The sequence below is a fragment of the Coregonus clupeaformis genome, chromosome 6 (assembly GCF_020615455.1).
Source record: "Coregonus clupeaformis isolate EN_2021a chromosome 6, ASM2061545v1, whole genome shotgun sequence".
NCBI classification, from domain to species: domain Eukaryota; kingdom Metazoa; phylum Chordata; class Actinopteri; order Salmoniformes; family Salmonidae; genus Coregonus; species Coregonus clupeaformis.
The window spans coordinates 3,641,533-3,656,247 of record NC_059197.1 but is presented as its reverse complement, the minus strand read 5'-3'; the positions used below and the strand labels follow the sequence as shown (position 1 = coordinate 3,656,247).

The 14,715-nt window shown below is 42.1% G+C and overlaps 1 protein-coding gene across 1 annotated transcript in view; it reads left to right on the top strand.

Moving 5' to 3' along the window:
• Positions 1-13,554, top strand: part of LOC121567322 (NADPH--cytochrome P450 reductase) — a 39,153-nt gene extending 25,599 nt beyond the window's left edge. The window contains exons 3-16 of the mRNA XM_041877272.2: positions 3,408-3,456; positions 4,124-4,252; positions 5,051-5,200; positions 7,552-7,676; positions 8,033-8,122; positions 8,221-8,319; positions 8,579-8,695; positions 8,869-8,987; positions 9,344-9,525; positions 9,971-10,120; positions 10,825-11,092; positions 11,292-11,437; positions 11,881-11,966; positions 12,122-13,554. Coding sequence (XP_041733206.1) covers positions 3,408-3,456; positions 4,124-4,252; positions 5,051-5,200; positions 7,552-7,676; positions 8,033-8,122; positions 8,221-8,319; positions 8,579-8,695; positions 8,869-8,987; positions 9,344-9,525; positions 9,971-10,120; positions 10,825-11,092; positions 11,292-11,437; positions 11,881-11,966; positions 12,122-12,266 — 1,855 coding nt within the window. The 3' untranslated portion in view covers positions 12,267-13,554. The remainder of the gene's footprint in view (positions 1-3,407; positions 3,457-4,123; positions 4,253-5,050; positions 5,201-7,551; positions 7,677-8,032; positions 8,123-8,220; positions 8,320-8,578; positions 8,696-8,868; positions 8,988-9,343; positions 9,526-9,970; positions 10,121-10,824; positions 11,093-11,291; positions 11,438-11,880; positions 11,967-12,121) is intronic.
• Positions 13,555-14,715: the final 1,161 nt, after the last annotated feature.

Sequence of the window (14,715 nt, the reverse complement as noted above, 5' to 3'; positions counted from 1 at the left end):
CAGTGTATTACCAATTGTTTTCTTGGTGACTATGGTCCCAGCTGCCTTGAGATCATTGACAAGATCCTCCTGTGTAGTTCTGGGCTGATTCCTCACCGTTCACATGATCATTGCAACTCCACGAGGTGAGATCTTGCATGGAGCCCCAGGCCGAGGGAGACTGACAGTTATTTTGTGTTTCTTCCATTTGCGAATAATCACACCAACTGTTGTCACCTTCTCACCAAGCTGCTTGGCGATGGTCTTGTAGCCCATTCCAGCCTTGTGTAGGTCTACAATCTTGTCCCTGACGTCCTTGGAGAGCACTTTGGTCTTGGCCATGGTGGAGAGTTTGGAATCTGATTGATTGATTGATTGCTTCTGTGGACAGGTGTCTTTTATACAGGTAACAAACTGAGATTAGGAGCACTCCCTTTAAGAGTGTGCTCCTAATCTCAGCTCATTACCTGTATAAAAGATACCTGGGAGCCAGAAATCTTTCTGATTGAGATGGGGTCAAATACTTATTTCCCTCATTAAAATGCAAATCAATTAATAAAATGTTTGACATGCGTTCTTCTGGATTATTTTGTTGTTATTCTGTCTCTCACTGTTCAAATAAACCTACCATTAAAATTATAGACTGATCATTTCTTTGTCAGTGGGCAAACGTACAAAATCAGGAGGGGATCAAATACTTTTTTCCCTCACTGTACATGTCGGTTTGCTCTAGGACGCCCGCAAGCCTCACAAGACTAGTCTGAAGGTAGCTGCTTACCAGTTAAAAAAAAAAAACGAATGGAAGTCCAGTATATATGGAGATAGTTTCGTGCCTAAAATATGGGGTTAAATACAATAACAAAATAATATATAGTTTACTAATCTCTCAGATATAGGACAGACACTTCAGAACAAACTTCCTTTTGATTTTTTTTTAAGGGCTTAGTATTGACTTTGCATATCCCTATGGGGACAATGTTAAAATTCCAATAGCTCCAAATTTCATTGACTTAAAAACATCTAACTATACGTTTTAGAAATTCATATACAAATATTGAAAGCGTTTAATGAAAACTAAATGGTGTGAAACATGAAAATATTGTCTCATTTACATTGTGTAATATGACGGTCCCTAACTAGCCCCGGAGATGGGCTATCCAAAGTCAAACCAATTTTGCCACGGTCGCACACCAGCCGGCTGAAGCTAATAATTTGGCAAAATCTTCCCACCTGCGAACACACACACACACGAGACGCCCACATCAAACCATAACCCGAAACCAACTCACGTTTTGAGTTCAGTCATGGCAGCTAGCATTTCTTAATGAACCAAATCTAAAACAAGGCCAAATCAGGAAGTGCACTTGCCTTTTAAGACTGTAACATATGGTACAAAATGTGATAGCTCTCACATTTTTTTTTTTTTTTATATGTATTTGCAAGTTGTCAGCTTCACACCATCTTTACTCAAATGTGAATACAAAAGGAAATATGCATGGTGGACATTCTCATATAGTCCAAATGTTGCAGTATGGACAATTTCAAAGTTAATCTTTGACATTAAATGTCAATTTACATTTTTGTGTCTTACATTTTTTTGACAGGGTGAAGATTCAAGACCGCAAGCAAAGCTTTTGAGCTAAAAGGTCGTTTTGCAAGCATGCTTGCCTGTCATACTTCACTGAACGTTACTCACCCTAGCCTGACAGTAACACTTACTAGTAAATTGGAAAGGAAATTAAGAAATAGAGAAACAATTCTATGAGTCATGTTACAGCCAGGGATATTTACGCAGCAAAAAGTGTGATGACGCAAAATGCATCATATTATGAAAAAAAAACGCACCATCACACTGCTGACATGCACACTTTTGGGGGGGGGGGACTGTTTCAACAGGGGACCAATTAACAAAATACTCATGTTTTTTTTTGGTAGAATATCCTTTTAAAAGAATGTCAGGACAGGGAGGACGCTGTATTAGGACCTGTGTTACGTCATTGGCCTTGCCAAGCACATTATCCCCCCTTGACCTTACATTACCCTGTGTTGAGAGAGAGAGGACATCGGTCAACTCTCAAACGGCTTGGGGCCAATTCACATTGAAGAGTTGTAGCAGAGGGACCGTGACGAGATTTCAATTTACATAATATGTACATAACCTTTTAAAATGTACGTTAGCAATGTAATGTCATGTGCCAAGAGAGGGTTCGGGGGCAATGAACGGTCTTGCTCTGCAGCTTAAATTTACCGTAAATATCCCAGTATAGCCACTAGCCAGTAAAGCAGGCTTATAACAAACTATTCAACTATGCAAGCAACTTTTCATCTTAACCATATTGCACTCTTGAATGATGCAACCAAACCACATTACACTCTTGAATAATGCAACAATTCACAAGCATGTGCAGACAAAGGGTTTATTTTCACGTCTGTACACTCACTACATTTCAGCTTCAATACAAAAGCACAGTGACTAAAGCTGACATGCATCATTAAGTAACGTTAGCCTATCAAAAATTAACGATTACCCCTCTCATACGAAATATAAAAGTAGAGTAGGCCTACCTTACAACATTAGAACAAATCAGGCTTCATTTTTATCAATATCATGCAAATCATTACATGTGGTAAAAGCTAATTGCGACAAAAACAAGTGGGGAATTCACTGGGGAGTTGAGAATAGCTGATTTACGTGGTTCAGTGCAGTCAGCCAAGAACTGTTGACAGTTTACATTTTTTTTTTAAAGCTACGTCTACAATTTCAGAATATAACAGGCTGTTACTGCAATTTCAGGTAAAAACTAAATAAAATAAGTATAAAATATAAGGAAAATGACTATTTCAGCTTTTTCAAAAACACTGCTCTGCTACTACAATGTTTATTGTAGGGGTGTTGGGCTTAACAAGACCATTTTTTAACACTGCCTTGCTTGGAGGGGGGCAACTGTCAGGCCAGTGACGTGCTACCTCCAGAAGCAGCGGTCGAGAGGTGAAAAGTTAACAAGTTTACATTACAGTAGAAGGTCTAGCCGAGGGTATTTTCTCAATCTCTCTCTAGGTAATCTCTCGTAGTGAAATAGGCTCTTAAATAAGTTAGCCTGGTGTTCTTTTAGCCAACTCCTCTGTGTTGTTCACAGTAATACCAAGCAATGTTGGCTAAAACACAAACCGATCTGGCAATGAGGCTATAGGAAAGTGTGAAGGTCCTCCAATGACATGCTTGTAACATTCCCATTAAAGTGCATAGTGTGATGATAAACCATTAGTGAATGTTTGGTCCCTGTACTAGGCATGTGTGCTTTTCTTGCTTGTGAAAAGCATAATTGATTTGCTGTTTTTTATGCCCCAGCAGATAGTGATGAAAGAATGATTGTTCAGTGCAGGATTTTCTTTGGAAGTGCATAACATTTGTCTCCTTTTTCTTTCAGAGCATCTTCTACTCGAGATACTAGTTTTATTGAAAAGATGAAGAAAACTGTGAGTTTTTCAATTTTTCAGTGTTTTTGGGGTGGGAAGGATAATGGTCTAGCTACTAGACTGGCTTTACATAATGGTTATTAGGTAGAGGACAGATTTGACGAATTGCAGTGGATCCTCCGGACTCCTCAGTACAGACCTGGGTTAAAATACTATTTGAAATCATTTGAAATATTTTCTGGGCTTGATTGAGCATGTCTGGTACAATAGAACCAATAGAATAGTTGAAAAGGTGAAAACCCCGCCCATCTGGCAATCCAGGCAGAAAAGAGCAAATGCTAAAAGTATTTGAAAGATTTCAAATAGGATTTGAACCTAGGTCTGCGCATTACTAGCTGACCTTGAGAAATGGATAAAGGCTTGAGTAAGCAAGTGTGATTTGGCTGTAAAGTCCCCAGATATCAGAAGGTGAAATAAAAACAATAATTATAGTATTTTACAACGTCATTTAGTTTTGTCTCTGTTGCTCACTGTCTAATGATTTATCATGGGAACCATAAATGGTTATTTTACCTCGTTATTTTACAGCAAAAAGTTAAATGGCAACAGGGTGGGTTGGGATTTGGTTATAACTAGGGCCTGGAGTTTTTTCCTGGCCGCCAGGTCATGTGGTCAGGAAAAAACTCCTGGCCCTCATTTCATGTGTTGCTGCTATTTCCCTCTCCAGGGTAGGAACATCGTGGTATTCTATGGCTCTCAGACAGGCACGGGCGAGGAGTTTGCCAACCGGCTGTCCAAAGACGCCCAGCGTTATGGCATGAAGGGTATGGCTGCCGACCCCGAGGAATACGACATGGTAATAACTAACTAATGACATTCCTATATTGGTTCAAAGGAACAATCTTAGGGCATTTTCACATATGAAATTCGGTACCCTGGTTCCGTTTTTCAGGATCATATGAGAATTTTACAAAATAGGTTTTGCTTTCACAAGACCTGAAAATAATTGTTTGGGTGCGATTTGCATTCTACATGACGTTAGCAAGCTAGCTTGTTTACAATGGGCAAAAAGTACCATGCAGCCCGTGCTGCCGCGTCACAATACCTGGTACTCTTGTCCTGGACCCGCTACTCACACAGGTCCAGGATTCGCTTCAGTCAGGGTTTGTTTGCGTTTCACACAGGCTTTATAGCATGGATCAGGGTACCAAAAGCGGCAAGATCTGAATCATACAGGGAATATGTGAAAGCACCCTTAGTATAATAACGCTTCTAATAACCCATTTATGACAACCCTCTGTAGCTCAATTGGTAGAGCATGGCGCTTGTAACGCCAGGGTAGTGGGTTCGATCCCCGGGACCACCCATACGTAAAAATGTATGCACACATGACTGTAAGTCGCTTTGGATAAAAGCGTCCGCTAAATGGCATATTATTATATTATAATGAGTCTTCTCTACTGCAGCCCCGGCAGCTCCAATAAGGATTCATTCCTGCATAGCTCAAAGGTGGCTCAACTGTACCCCTCCTAACAATATTAGTCTCTTGAGCCAAGGACCTGTTCCGTAAAATGTAAAAGCTAATAGTGCCCTGAATGGCATACAGCACATGTGATAGCAAATCTCTAATGTCCAGGCGTATTCTAATCCACAGTCTGAGCTGTCCCGTCTGGCTGAAATGGACAACTCCCTGGCCATCTTCTGCATGGCCACTTACGGAGAGGGAGACCCCACGGACAACGCCCAGGACTTCTATGACTGGCTGCAGGAGACCGACGGGAAACTGGATGGAGTCAACTACACCGTGAGTATCTCTTTCCCTCTCTCACTCTCGGTCTCTCTCTCTCTCCTCCCCCCCATCATTCATAATCAGGGCCAGGAGTTTGCCCAAGAAAAACTCCTGTTGTCACCATTAACATACATTTGCTAATCGTTCACTTCAAATGTGTATTTCACATGGATGAACTTTAGTGTGAGACCGAGATGAGTAATGCCAACATGTAAAACATTTGCTTTATGTGTATGGTTGAGTTCTGGCTTCGGCCATAGATGACATGCGTGCCATCCTGGCTGGTTGGGCATTGTCGGGGTTGGTCCAACGGTCCTGCCCTCAATGGGGTGAAGAATTTAACTTGTGACTGGAGGCAATCTGGCCGGGCTGTCTGAATGGTCACTTGGGCTCCTTCCACTCCCTGCCAGTGTCTTTCTGTCCTAGACTTGAAAGACAGCATTAATTACACTGAATGAAAGATGAATAACGTTCAGTGTACTCGCAGCAGGAGCTTTCGTTCAGTGTGTGTGCATGTCTCTGTGTGCGTTTCACAATTCCTGACATTTAATCCTAGTAAAAATTCCCTGTCTTAGGTCAGTTAGGATCACCACTTTATTTTAAGAATGTGAAATGTCAGAATAATAGTAGAGAGTGATTTATTTCAGCTTTATTTCTTTCATCACATTCCCAGTGGGTCAGAAGTTTACATACACTCAATTAGTATTTGGGAGCATTGCCTTTAAATTGTTTAACTTGGGTCAAATGGTTCGGGTAGCCTTCCACAAGCTTCCCACAATAAGTTGGGTGAACTTTGGCCCATTCCTCCTGACAGAGCTGGTGTAACTGAGTCAGGTTTGTAGGCCTCCTAGCTCGCACACGCTTTTTCAGTTCTGCCCACACATTTTCTATAGGATTGAGGTCAGGGCTTTGTGATGGCCACTCCAATACCTTGACTTTGTTGTCCTTAAGCCATTTTAACACACCTTTGGAAGTGTGCTTGGGGTCATTGTCCATTTGGAAGACCCATTTGCGACCAAACTTTAACTTCCTGGGAATCAAAAGAAATCAGCCAAGACCTCAGAAAAGAAATTGTAGACCTCCACAGGTCTGGTTCATCCTTGGGAGCAATTTTCAAACGCCTGAAGGTACCACGTTCATCTGTACAAACAATAGTACGCAAGTACAAACACCATGGGACCACGCAGCTGTCATACCGCTCAGGAAGGAGACGCGTTCTGTCTCCTAGAGATTAACGTACTTTGGTGCGAAAATTGCAAATCAATCCCAGAAGAACAGCAAAGGACCTTGTGAAGATGCTGGAAGAAACAGGTACAAAAGTATCTATATCCACAGTAAAACAAGTCCTATATCGACATAACCTGAAAGGCCGCTCAGCAAGGAAGAAGCCACTGCTCCAAAACCGCCATAAAAAAGCCAGGCTATGGTTTGCAACTGCACATGGGGACAAAGATCGTACTTTTTGGAGAAATGTCCTCTGGTCTGATGAAACAAAACTAGAACTGTTTGGCCATAATGACCATCGTTATGTTTGGAGGAAAAAGGGTTAGCTTGCAAGCCGAAGAACACCATCCCAACCGTGAAGCACGGGGGTGGCAGCATCATGCTGTGGGGGTGCTTTGCTGCATGAGGGACTGGTGCACTTCACAAAATAGATGGCATCATGAGGAAGGAAAATTAGGTGGATATATTGAAGCAACATCTCAAGAGATCAGTCAGGAAGTTAAAGCTTGGTCGCAAATGGGTCTTCCAAATGGACAATGACCCCAAGCATACTTCCAAAGTTGTGGCAAAATGGCTTAAGGACAACAAAGTCAAGGTATTGAATGGCCATCACAAAGCCCTGACCTCAATCCTATAGAAAATGTGTGGGCAGAACTGAAAAAGCGTGTGCGAGCAAGGAGGCCTACAAACCTGACTCAGTTACACCAGCTCTGTCAGGAGGAATGGGCCAAAATTCACCCAACTTATTGTGGGAAGCTTGTGGAAGGCTACCCGAAATGGTTGACCCAAGTTAAACAATTTAAAGACAACGCTACCAAATACTAATTGAGTGTATGTAAACTTCTGACCCACTGGGAATGTGATGAAATAAATAAAATATGAAATAAATCATTCTCTCTGCTATTATTCTGACATTTCACATTCTTAAAATAAAGTGGTGATCCTAACTGACCTAAGAGGGAATTTTTACTAGGATTAAATGTCAGGAATTGTGAAAAACTGACTGTAGATGTTTTTGGCTAAGGTGTATGTAAACTTCCGACTTCAACTGTATATATTATACGAAGTTATATTGAATATGTTGAACGTTAGTTTTTTTTTTTTACTGGAAGGGACTGATGTTGACATGTCTCTCCCTGCAGGTGTTTGCGTTGGGTAACAAGACATATGAACACTACAATGCCATGGGGGTGTACGTGGACAAGAGGCTGGAGGAGCTGGGAGCCAAGAGGGTCTTCGACCTGGGCATGGGAGACGACGACGGCAAGTGAGTGAGGCTGCGTTGGAGGGGGTGCGTCCCAACAAGGTCTCCTTTCTCCTGAAGAGTGCACTAGTTTATTACTTCCCAGAAATCTAAAGCCATTGGATTGGTGGAGGCATGAGCAAATGGGAGTTTCCACCATATTTCTTATACCAGTCATTTCCTTTCAAATCCGTGTTGGGAAGTGAGCGAGTATACACTCTGGGAGGAAGGAGAGATAATTGGGACACAACCTTGGATCACTCCCGACTCAAAGTGTGACCGGTGTTTTCAGACCCCTGATGTAGAGATCAAAATGATGGCCGAAGGATGGAAATGGGGGTTGATAAGAGGGTTTTTTTCTACTTCTTTTCATCGTTCAGCCTGGAGGAGGACTTTGTGACATGGAGGGAGCAGTTCTGGCCAGCCATGTGCGAGCACTTTGGAGTGGAGGCTTCAGGAGAGGACTCCAGGTACTTAGCCCAATTTATTGTCTTCATCACATTCTCATTTTCCCTCCTCAAATCACAGACACAAAGATTTAACTGTAGGCCCTCTCGCTCTACATTAGCATTCGTCAGTACGAGCTCAAGGAGCACAATGACATCAACATGAACAAGGTGTACACAGGAGAGTTGGGGCGTCTGAAGAGCTTTGAGACCCAGAAACCGTGAGTTATTCTACCCCATCCTCTTCACTTATCATGACAATATCTGCTACATAGTTTCATTCATGTTTTATAGATTTCTCACTCAAAACAAGTATTACGGCCCCCTAGTGGAGCTAAAGGGGATTTCCTAGCTGGAATGCTAAAGCGCAACACTGCTTCATCAGTCGATGTTCACCTCTATGATTTACCTCATGTTGTCTCTGCATACTGATGTGCATAGTTCACTGGTTTTAAATTCTATTGATCCTTTTCCCCCCAGTCCTTTTGATGCAAAAAACCCCTTCCTGGCTCCAGTCACTGTTAACCGCAAGCTCAACAAAGCAGGCGACAGGCATCTCATGCACCTTGAAGTGGACATTACAGGCTCCAAGATTAGGTAAGAGAGAGAGCCAAGAGAGCCGTAACTTTGTCTTTGTATCGTTACCAACCTATCTCTACCTCCCAGACAGTATTTCCTTAAAAGGTATAGGCTACACTTCTTGGATGAAATGGTGCCTTTCACATAGTGGAAAGATGACTTGAAAACCCTTTGTCATTCTGTCTTTGTAGATATGAGTCGGGAGACCACGTTGCCGTCTATCCCACCAATGACACAGCGATCGTGAACAAACTGGGACAGATCCTTGGCGTGGACCTTGATTTAGTTATCTCTCTCAACAACCTCGATGGTGCGGCACTGACCTGACGCAACACCTTGACTCAGAGTCCTCTAAATATCTCTCAATGTCTTTTGAAGATCCTTAAACAAACACATTCTGTTTGGACATCTCTTGAAATGTTATTCTCCCTGTATGAACTTTTTTTGAAGCAGAGGGAGAAGGTTTTGTGTAATCACCAACTGCGTTTTATTACTCTAAATCTTAGGGTCGGTTTCCCTTACCCAGATTAAGCCTAGTCCTGGACTAAAAATAAACTTCATTGAGAATACAATTTAGTCCAAGATTAGGCTTAATCTGTGTCTGGGGAAACTGTCCCTTAATGTATAACCAATGTTAATGTGATGTTATCTGATGTCGTTTATCAGAGGAGTCCAATAAGAAGCACCCGTTCCCTTGCCCCACCACCTACCGTACGGCTCTGACCCACTACCTGGACATCATCCACCCGCCTCGCACCAACGTCCTGTATGAGCTGGCCCAGTACGCCACCGACCCCAAGGACCAGGAGAACATGCGCAAGATGGCCTCGTCTGCTCCCGAGGGCAAGGTGTGTGGCTGTGACACTATTAACTTATCTATTTTCTCTACTCCTATTCTAATCAAAGTAGTCAAGGTTAACTCAACATACACAAGATGGGTTATTAGTAGTGGGAAAGTACACTTAAGCCTCAGGGTTGGGGTCAATGCAATGTCAATTCAGGAAGCAAACTTGAAAAGCATTGAGAAAAATTGGAATTTAAATTTATTTCCTGACCGAATTTAAATGAAATTGACCCCAACCCTGATAAGCCTATAACACCATGTGAAAAGTTGCCCCTAAGCACAGATCTAGGATCAGATTAACTCCAGCCTTAACCAATTTAGGAGGATGGTAAATATATCTGACCCTCATGTATCTGACCCAGATGCCTGACTCCAGATCAGTGGTTAGGGGCAACTTCTACCTACTCCATGTTATCCCAGCTGAGTGTTGTTGTTGTGGTCTCCACTAGGCTCTGTACCAGAGTTTTGTGCTGGAAGACAACAGGAACATCCTGGCCATCCTGGAGGATCTGCCGTCCTTGCGGCCTCCCATCGACCACCTGTGTGAACTCATGCCCCGCTTGCAGGCCCGCTACTACTCCATTGCCTCCTCCTCCAAGGTGAGCCTATATACAGAGGTGTATCCATGCAGTGTAGCAAAACGTTTTGCAACAGAAAAACTAAAACAGGTGTTTCTTTCGTATGGTTTCTAGTGAATATACCCCAGTACATCACCCCTAATGACCCCACACCCTAACTTCTATGTCAATACATGTATTTTTCATGTTACATTTACAATAGTTATTTAGCAGACGCTGTCATCCACTAGAAATATATTCAGATAATGTGAAATGACCAAATTTGATTGAAGGCCCAGTGTAGTCAAAAACATGATTTTCCTGTGTTTTATGTGTATTTCCACACTGAGGTTAGAGTAATACTTAGAAATTGTGATAATGCCCTTTTAGTGTTTTTTTGTATGGCCTTCCATGGTGACATCACCATCCGGTAAATTAGTTAATAGGCCAATAAGAAAGAGTTCCAAACCTCTGCCAATAACAGAAAATGTACAGTTGCTCCTTCCCACTCAAACCACTCCCAGACAGTCCTAGCAAAATTCTTGCTAGAAAAATTCCTCTTTGCTAAGAAGCTATTTTTGTTTCATTTTAATTGAAAACAATCACAGTAAGGTACTTAATTGTTACCCAGAGATTATTTCATATTGAAATAAAAACAGCTGCATTGGATCTTTAAGCGTCCATTGTAGGTCAACCTGCAATAGTGTGATTTAAAAAGAGTGGTTAATGATGCCTTCTCTTTGTAGGTCCACCCCAATAGCATCCACATCTGTGCTGTGCTGGTGGAATACACAACTAAAACTGGGCGCCTCACCAAGGGAGTGGCCACCACCTGGCTGAAGAACAAACTGGTTGCGGACAACGGCCACAAGTCCATGGTGCCCATGTACATCCGCAAGTCCCAGTTCCGCCTGCCCTTCAAGGCCAGCAACCCAGTCATCATGGTCGGTCCTGGGACCGGCATCGCTCCCTTCATGGGCTTCATTCAGGAGCGAGGGTGGCTCAAAGAGCAAGGTACATGGTAGACACTGTAATAGAAGCTAGCCATAGATGAATGGCAGTGTTTGAGCATGTGTTGATTTCCTGATTTTTGTTATCCTGCATAGTCTTTTTTTTAGGAGTTGTCATGTTCTGTGTCACACTGACTAAAATAAAGCACCTTAACTGTCTTGTATGGATACAAGTAAGCCAATTGGTCTGCTTTTTCCTGTAGGCAAGGAGGTGGGGGAGACGGTCTTGTACTTTGGCTGCAGGCACAAGAACGAGGACTATCTGTACCAGGAGGAGTTGGAGAAGGCTGAGAAGACAGGTGTGATCACGAAGCTCAACGTGGCTTTCTCTCGGGACCAGGACCAAAAGGTATTGTTTTATTAGTTATTCAGCACTAGGACCTTAAACTATTATTACAAATATGAATATGACATATTTATTGAATAGATAACAATATGGTGGTATATGGCTATCTGAGCCTACACACCCTGCAGTTGGGACACCAAGACAAGATTGTAATCATTATCATATTTCCATAGCGTTCTTGAGTGTTGCCAATCATGGTTGTTGGTGGTATAGACCGGTATCTATACTTGTCTGATTCTGTACCATTCATTGTACTATTAGTGGGGACGGTCAACACATACTCCACACAGAGTCCTAGGCTAGCCCTCAGAGGATACCTGAGGGATTGAGTTTGTGCTGACGAACACGTTTCCTTGCAAGGTCTGTTTTTTGTTTGTGTGGAGAAGACTGGAAGCTCAAGAGGATAGTGTAGTAGCTCTCTCCGTTTCCTCTCACCGTCCCTCCAGGTGTACGTGCAGCATCTCCTGAGGACCAACAAGGAGGACCTGTGGAGGCAGATCCACACAGACAACGCACACATATACATCTGCGGGTAAGGAAGGATCTTCTCCAGTAACATTTGTACCTTGGCGATAAAATTGATTGAAATTGAATTTACATATTTCTTGAAAGCACTCCCGAATTCACAAAATCCTCAAACAAGGGTTAAAAGACAAATGTCTTATAGAGAAATGCTCCTGTTTTTAGGGATGCGCGGAACATGGCCAGGGATGTGCAGACAGCTTTCTATGAGATAGCAGAGGAGCTGGGAGGCATGACACGCACTCAAGCCACCGACTACATCAAGAAACTGATGACCAAGGGACGGTACTCGCTGGACGTCTGGAGCTAAAACACCTAGGCTCCAACCACATCATATGTTTGTTTGTTTTTAGACTTGCATTGTTATTTGTGTCAGCAACGGTTATAATGGGTCACCAACCTTGGTACTAGAGAGCTACCGGGTGTGCTGGCTTTTGTTCCCGCCAAGCACTAAAACATCGGATTCTATCGATTGCCTTATCATCATGACCTTGATTAGTTGAGATGGGTGTGTTTGTGCCAGGCTAGAATAAAAACCTACATACCCTGTAGCTCTCTGGGACCAGGATTTGTGACCTCTGGGGAAGGATATCACTGCCGTCATCTCTGGTTGTTTTTATTCCATTGAGCAACACAAGCCCTCACCAATGCACCACAATAATGGTCGGTCATCCTCCATTCAGATCATTTATTGATATTCTATGTCAGTCGGCCATCAGTTTGGCAGTGTCAAATGTAATATCACATTTGTTGACGACGTGAGTGAGAAGCTTCTAGTTTTTGCATGAGAAAGAATGTTTGATAATGATATACCGTAGCTGTACATACTTGTACGGTGCAAAGTGAGGGGGTGGGCTTAAATACAAAACTCATACAGTGCAAGTCTCTTCTTTAGGAAGTTGACCTAATCTGGGTATTAGTGTATTCAGAATACATTATACATATTTTAGATTTGTGAAATAAGAAGTGTCTACGAAATCAGGAACTGAAAATCTTAGTTACAGTGTTTGTTTACAGTACCTTTTGCATTTGGATAAGCGATATAGCGTTTTATGCAATGATGTTATTGTACATTTCTAATCAATCACAGTAACCCGCTTAGCAAGGCATGAAAAGTATCATGTTGCAATTCAGTAGTAAACCCTCTATTGAGGAGAAATTATTAGCATTTTTCCCCCCACAAGACTGCCTTTTAAATATATAAATGAAAATGATTTTTAGGTTCCCTGTAGTATTTGTAGACATGATGCAAGTAAGCATCAAAGGGGGATGGGTTAAGAATATGCATATTTTGACTTAAATACTCTGCATTATCCAGTTTACAATGAAACAAAAACTGAACACGTACACCACTTAGTAGCAAGCATTCAAATGTACATTTTTTTTATCATGCAAACCTAGCACTGTACCCTGAGAATGTAGATTTCTACAGCTAGTTGGCTTTGTGTCAACTTTGTTTCTTTTATTTTGTTTGTACTATTGCACGCTAATCAGTGTAAGTACTGGATGATACAGTGGGTTCCAAAATTACTGGCACCCCTGACTGGCAATGCACAAACAATACTTTAAAAAATATAAACAATATAATTATAGAGAGAAACTCAAAATACCAACATGTGAGAAATACTGTACTATATTAATGTTCCAATGGAACCCACCAAAATCATTTATTGATTTAATTAAAAATCAATGTCCTCCAAATCAAGGTTTCACAATTAATGGCACCCTTAAAGATTATTGTAAATAACATCTACCAAAATTAAACCAGGAATTAAATTACACTTATTTAAGTTTATCTAACTAAATTGAGCCATTACATCACTTCCTGTTTCACTAGGGTATAGAAATGAGGTAACACGCATGCAATATCCCTTTGTCATCCAACACCATGAAGAAAACAAAAGAACTGGCAGTTCAAAAGAGACAGATGGTTGTAGACCTTCATAAATCTGGTAATTGCTACAAGAATATCCACAAACGATTGAATATACCACTGAGCACTGTCAGGGCAATTATTAAAACATTTAAAAGATATGGAACAGTTGAAAACCTCACAGGTAGAGGATGCAAATGCATTTTGCCCCCCAGGATAGGGAGGAGGATGGTGAGAGAAGCAACAAAATCCCCAAGAACCACTGTGAAAGAATTGCAGGACTTGGTGGCATCTTGGGGTCACCAGGTTTCAAAAAGCACCATCGGACACCACCTCCACAACCACAGAAGATTTGGAAGGGTTGCCAGAAGAAAGCCCTTTCTGACCCCAAGACACAGATGCAAGCGCTTGGAGTTTGCCAAACGTCATTTCAATTATGACTGGAAGAAGGTGCTCTGGTCAGATGAGACCAAAATTGAACGTTTTGGTCAGATACAGCATCGGCATATTTGGCGTCGAAACAGAGATGCATACAGGGAGAGGCACCTCATACCCACGGTGAAATATAGTGGTGTGTAAGTGATGTTTTTGGGCAGTTTTAATTCCAGAGGTCCAGGGCACTGGTTAAGATTGATGGCATAATGAATTCCACCAAGTATCAGGCTATTTTGGCTGACAATCTGGTTGCCTCTGCCAGAAGGCTGGGACTTGGCCATAGGTGGACTTTCCAACAAGACAATGACCCAAAATATACCTCAAGGTCCAAACACAAATGATTCTGTGACAACAAAATCAATGTTCTGACATGGCCATCTCAGTCGCCGGACCTCAATCCAATCGAAAATGTGTGGGCTGAGTTGAAGAGGGCAGTTGATAAGCGCAAACC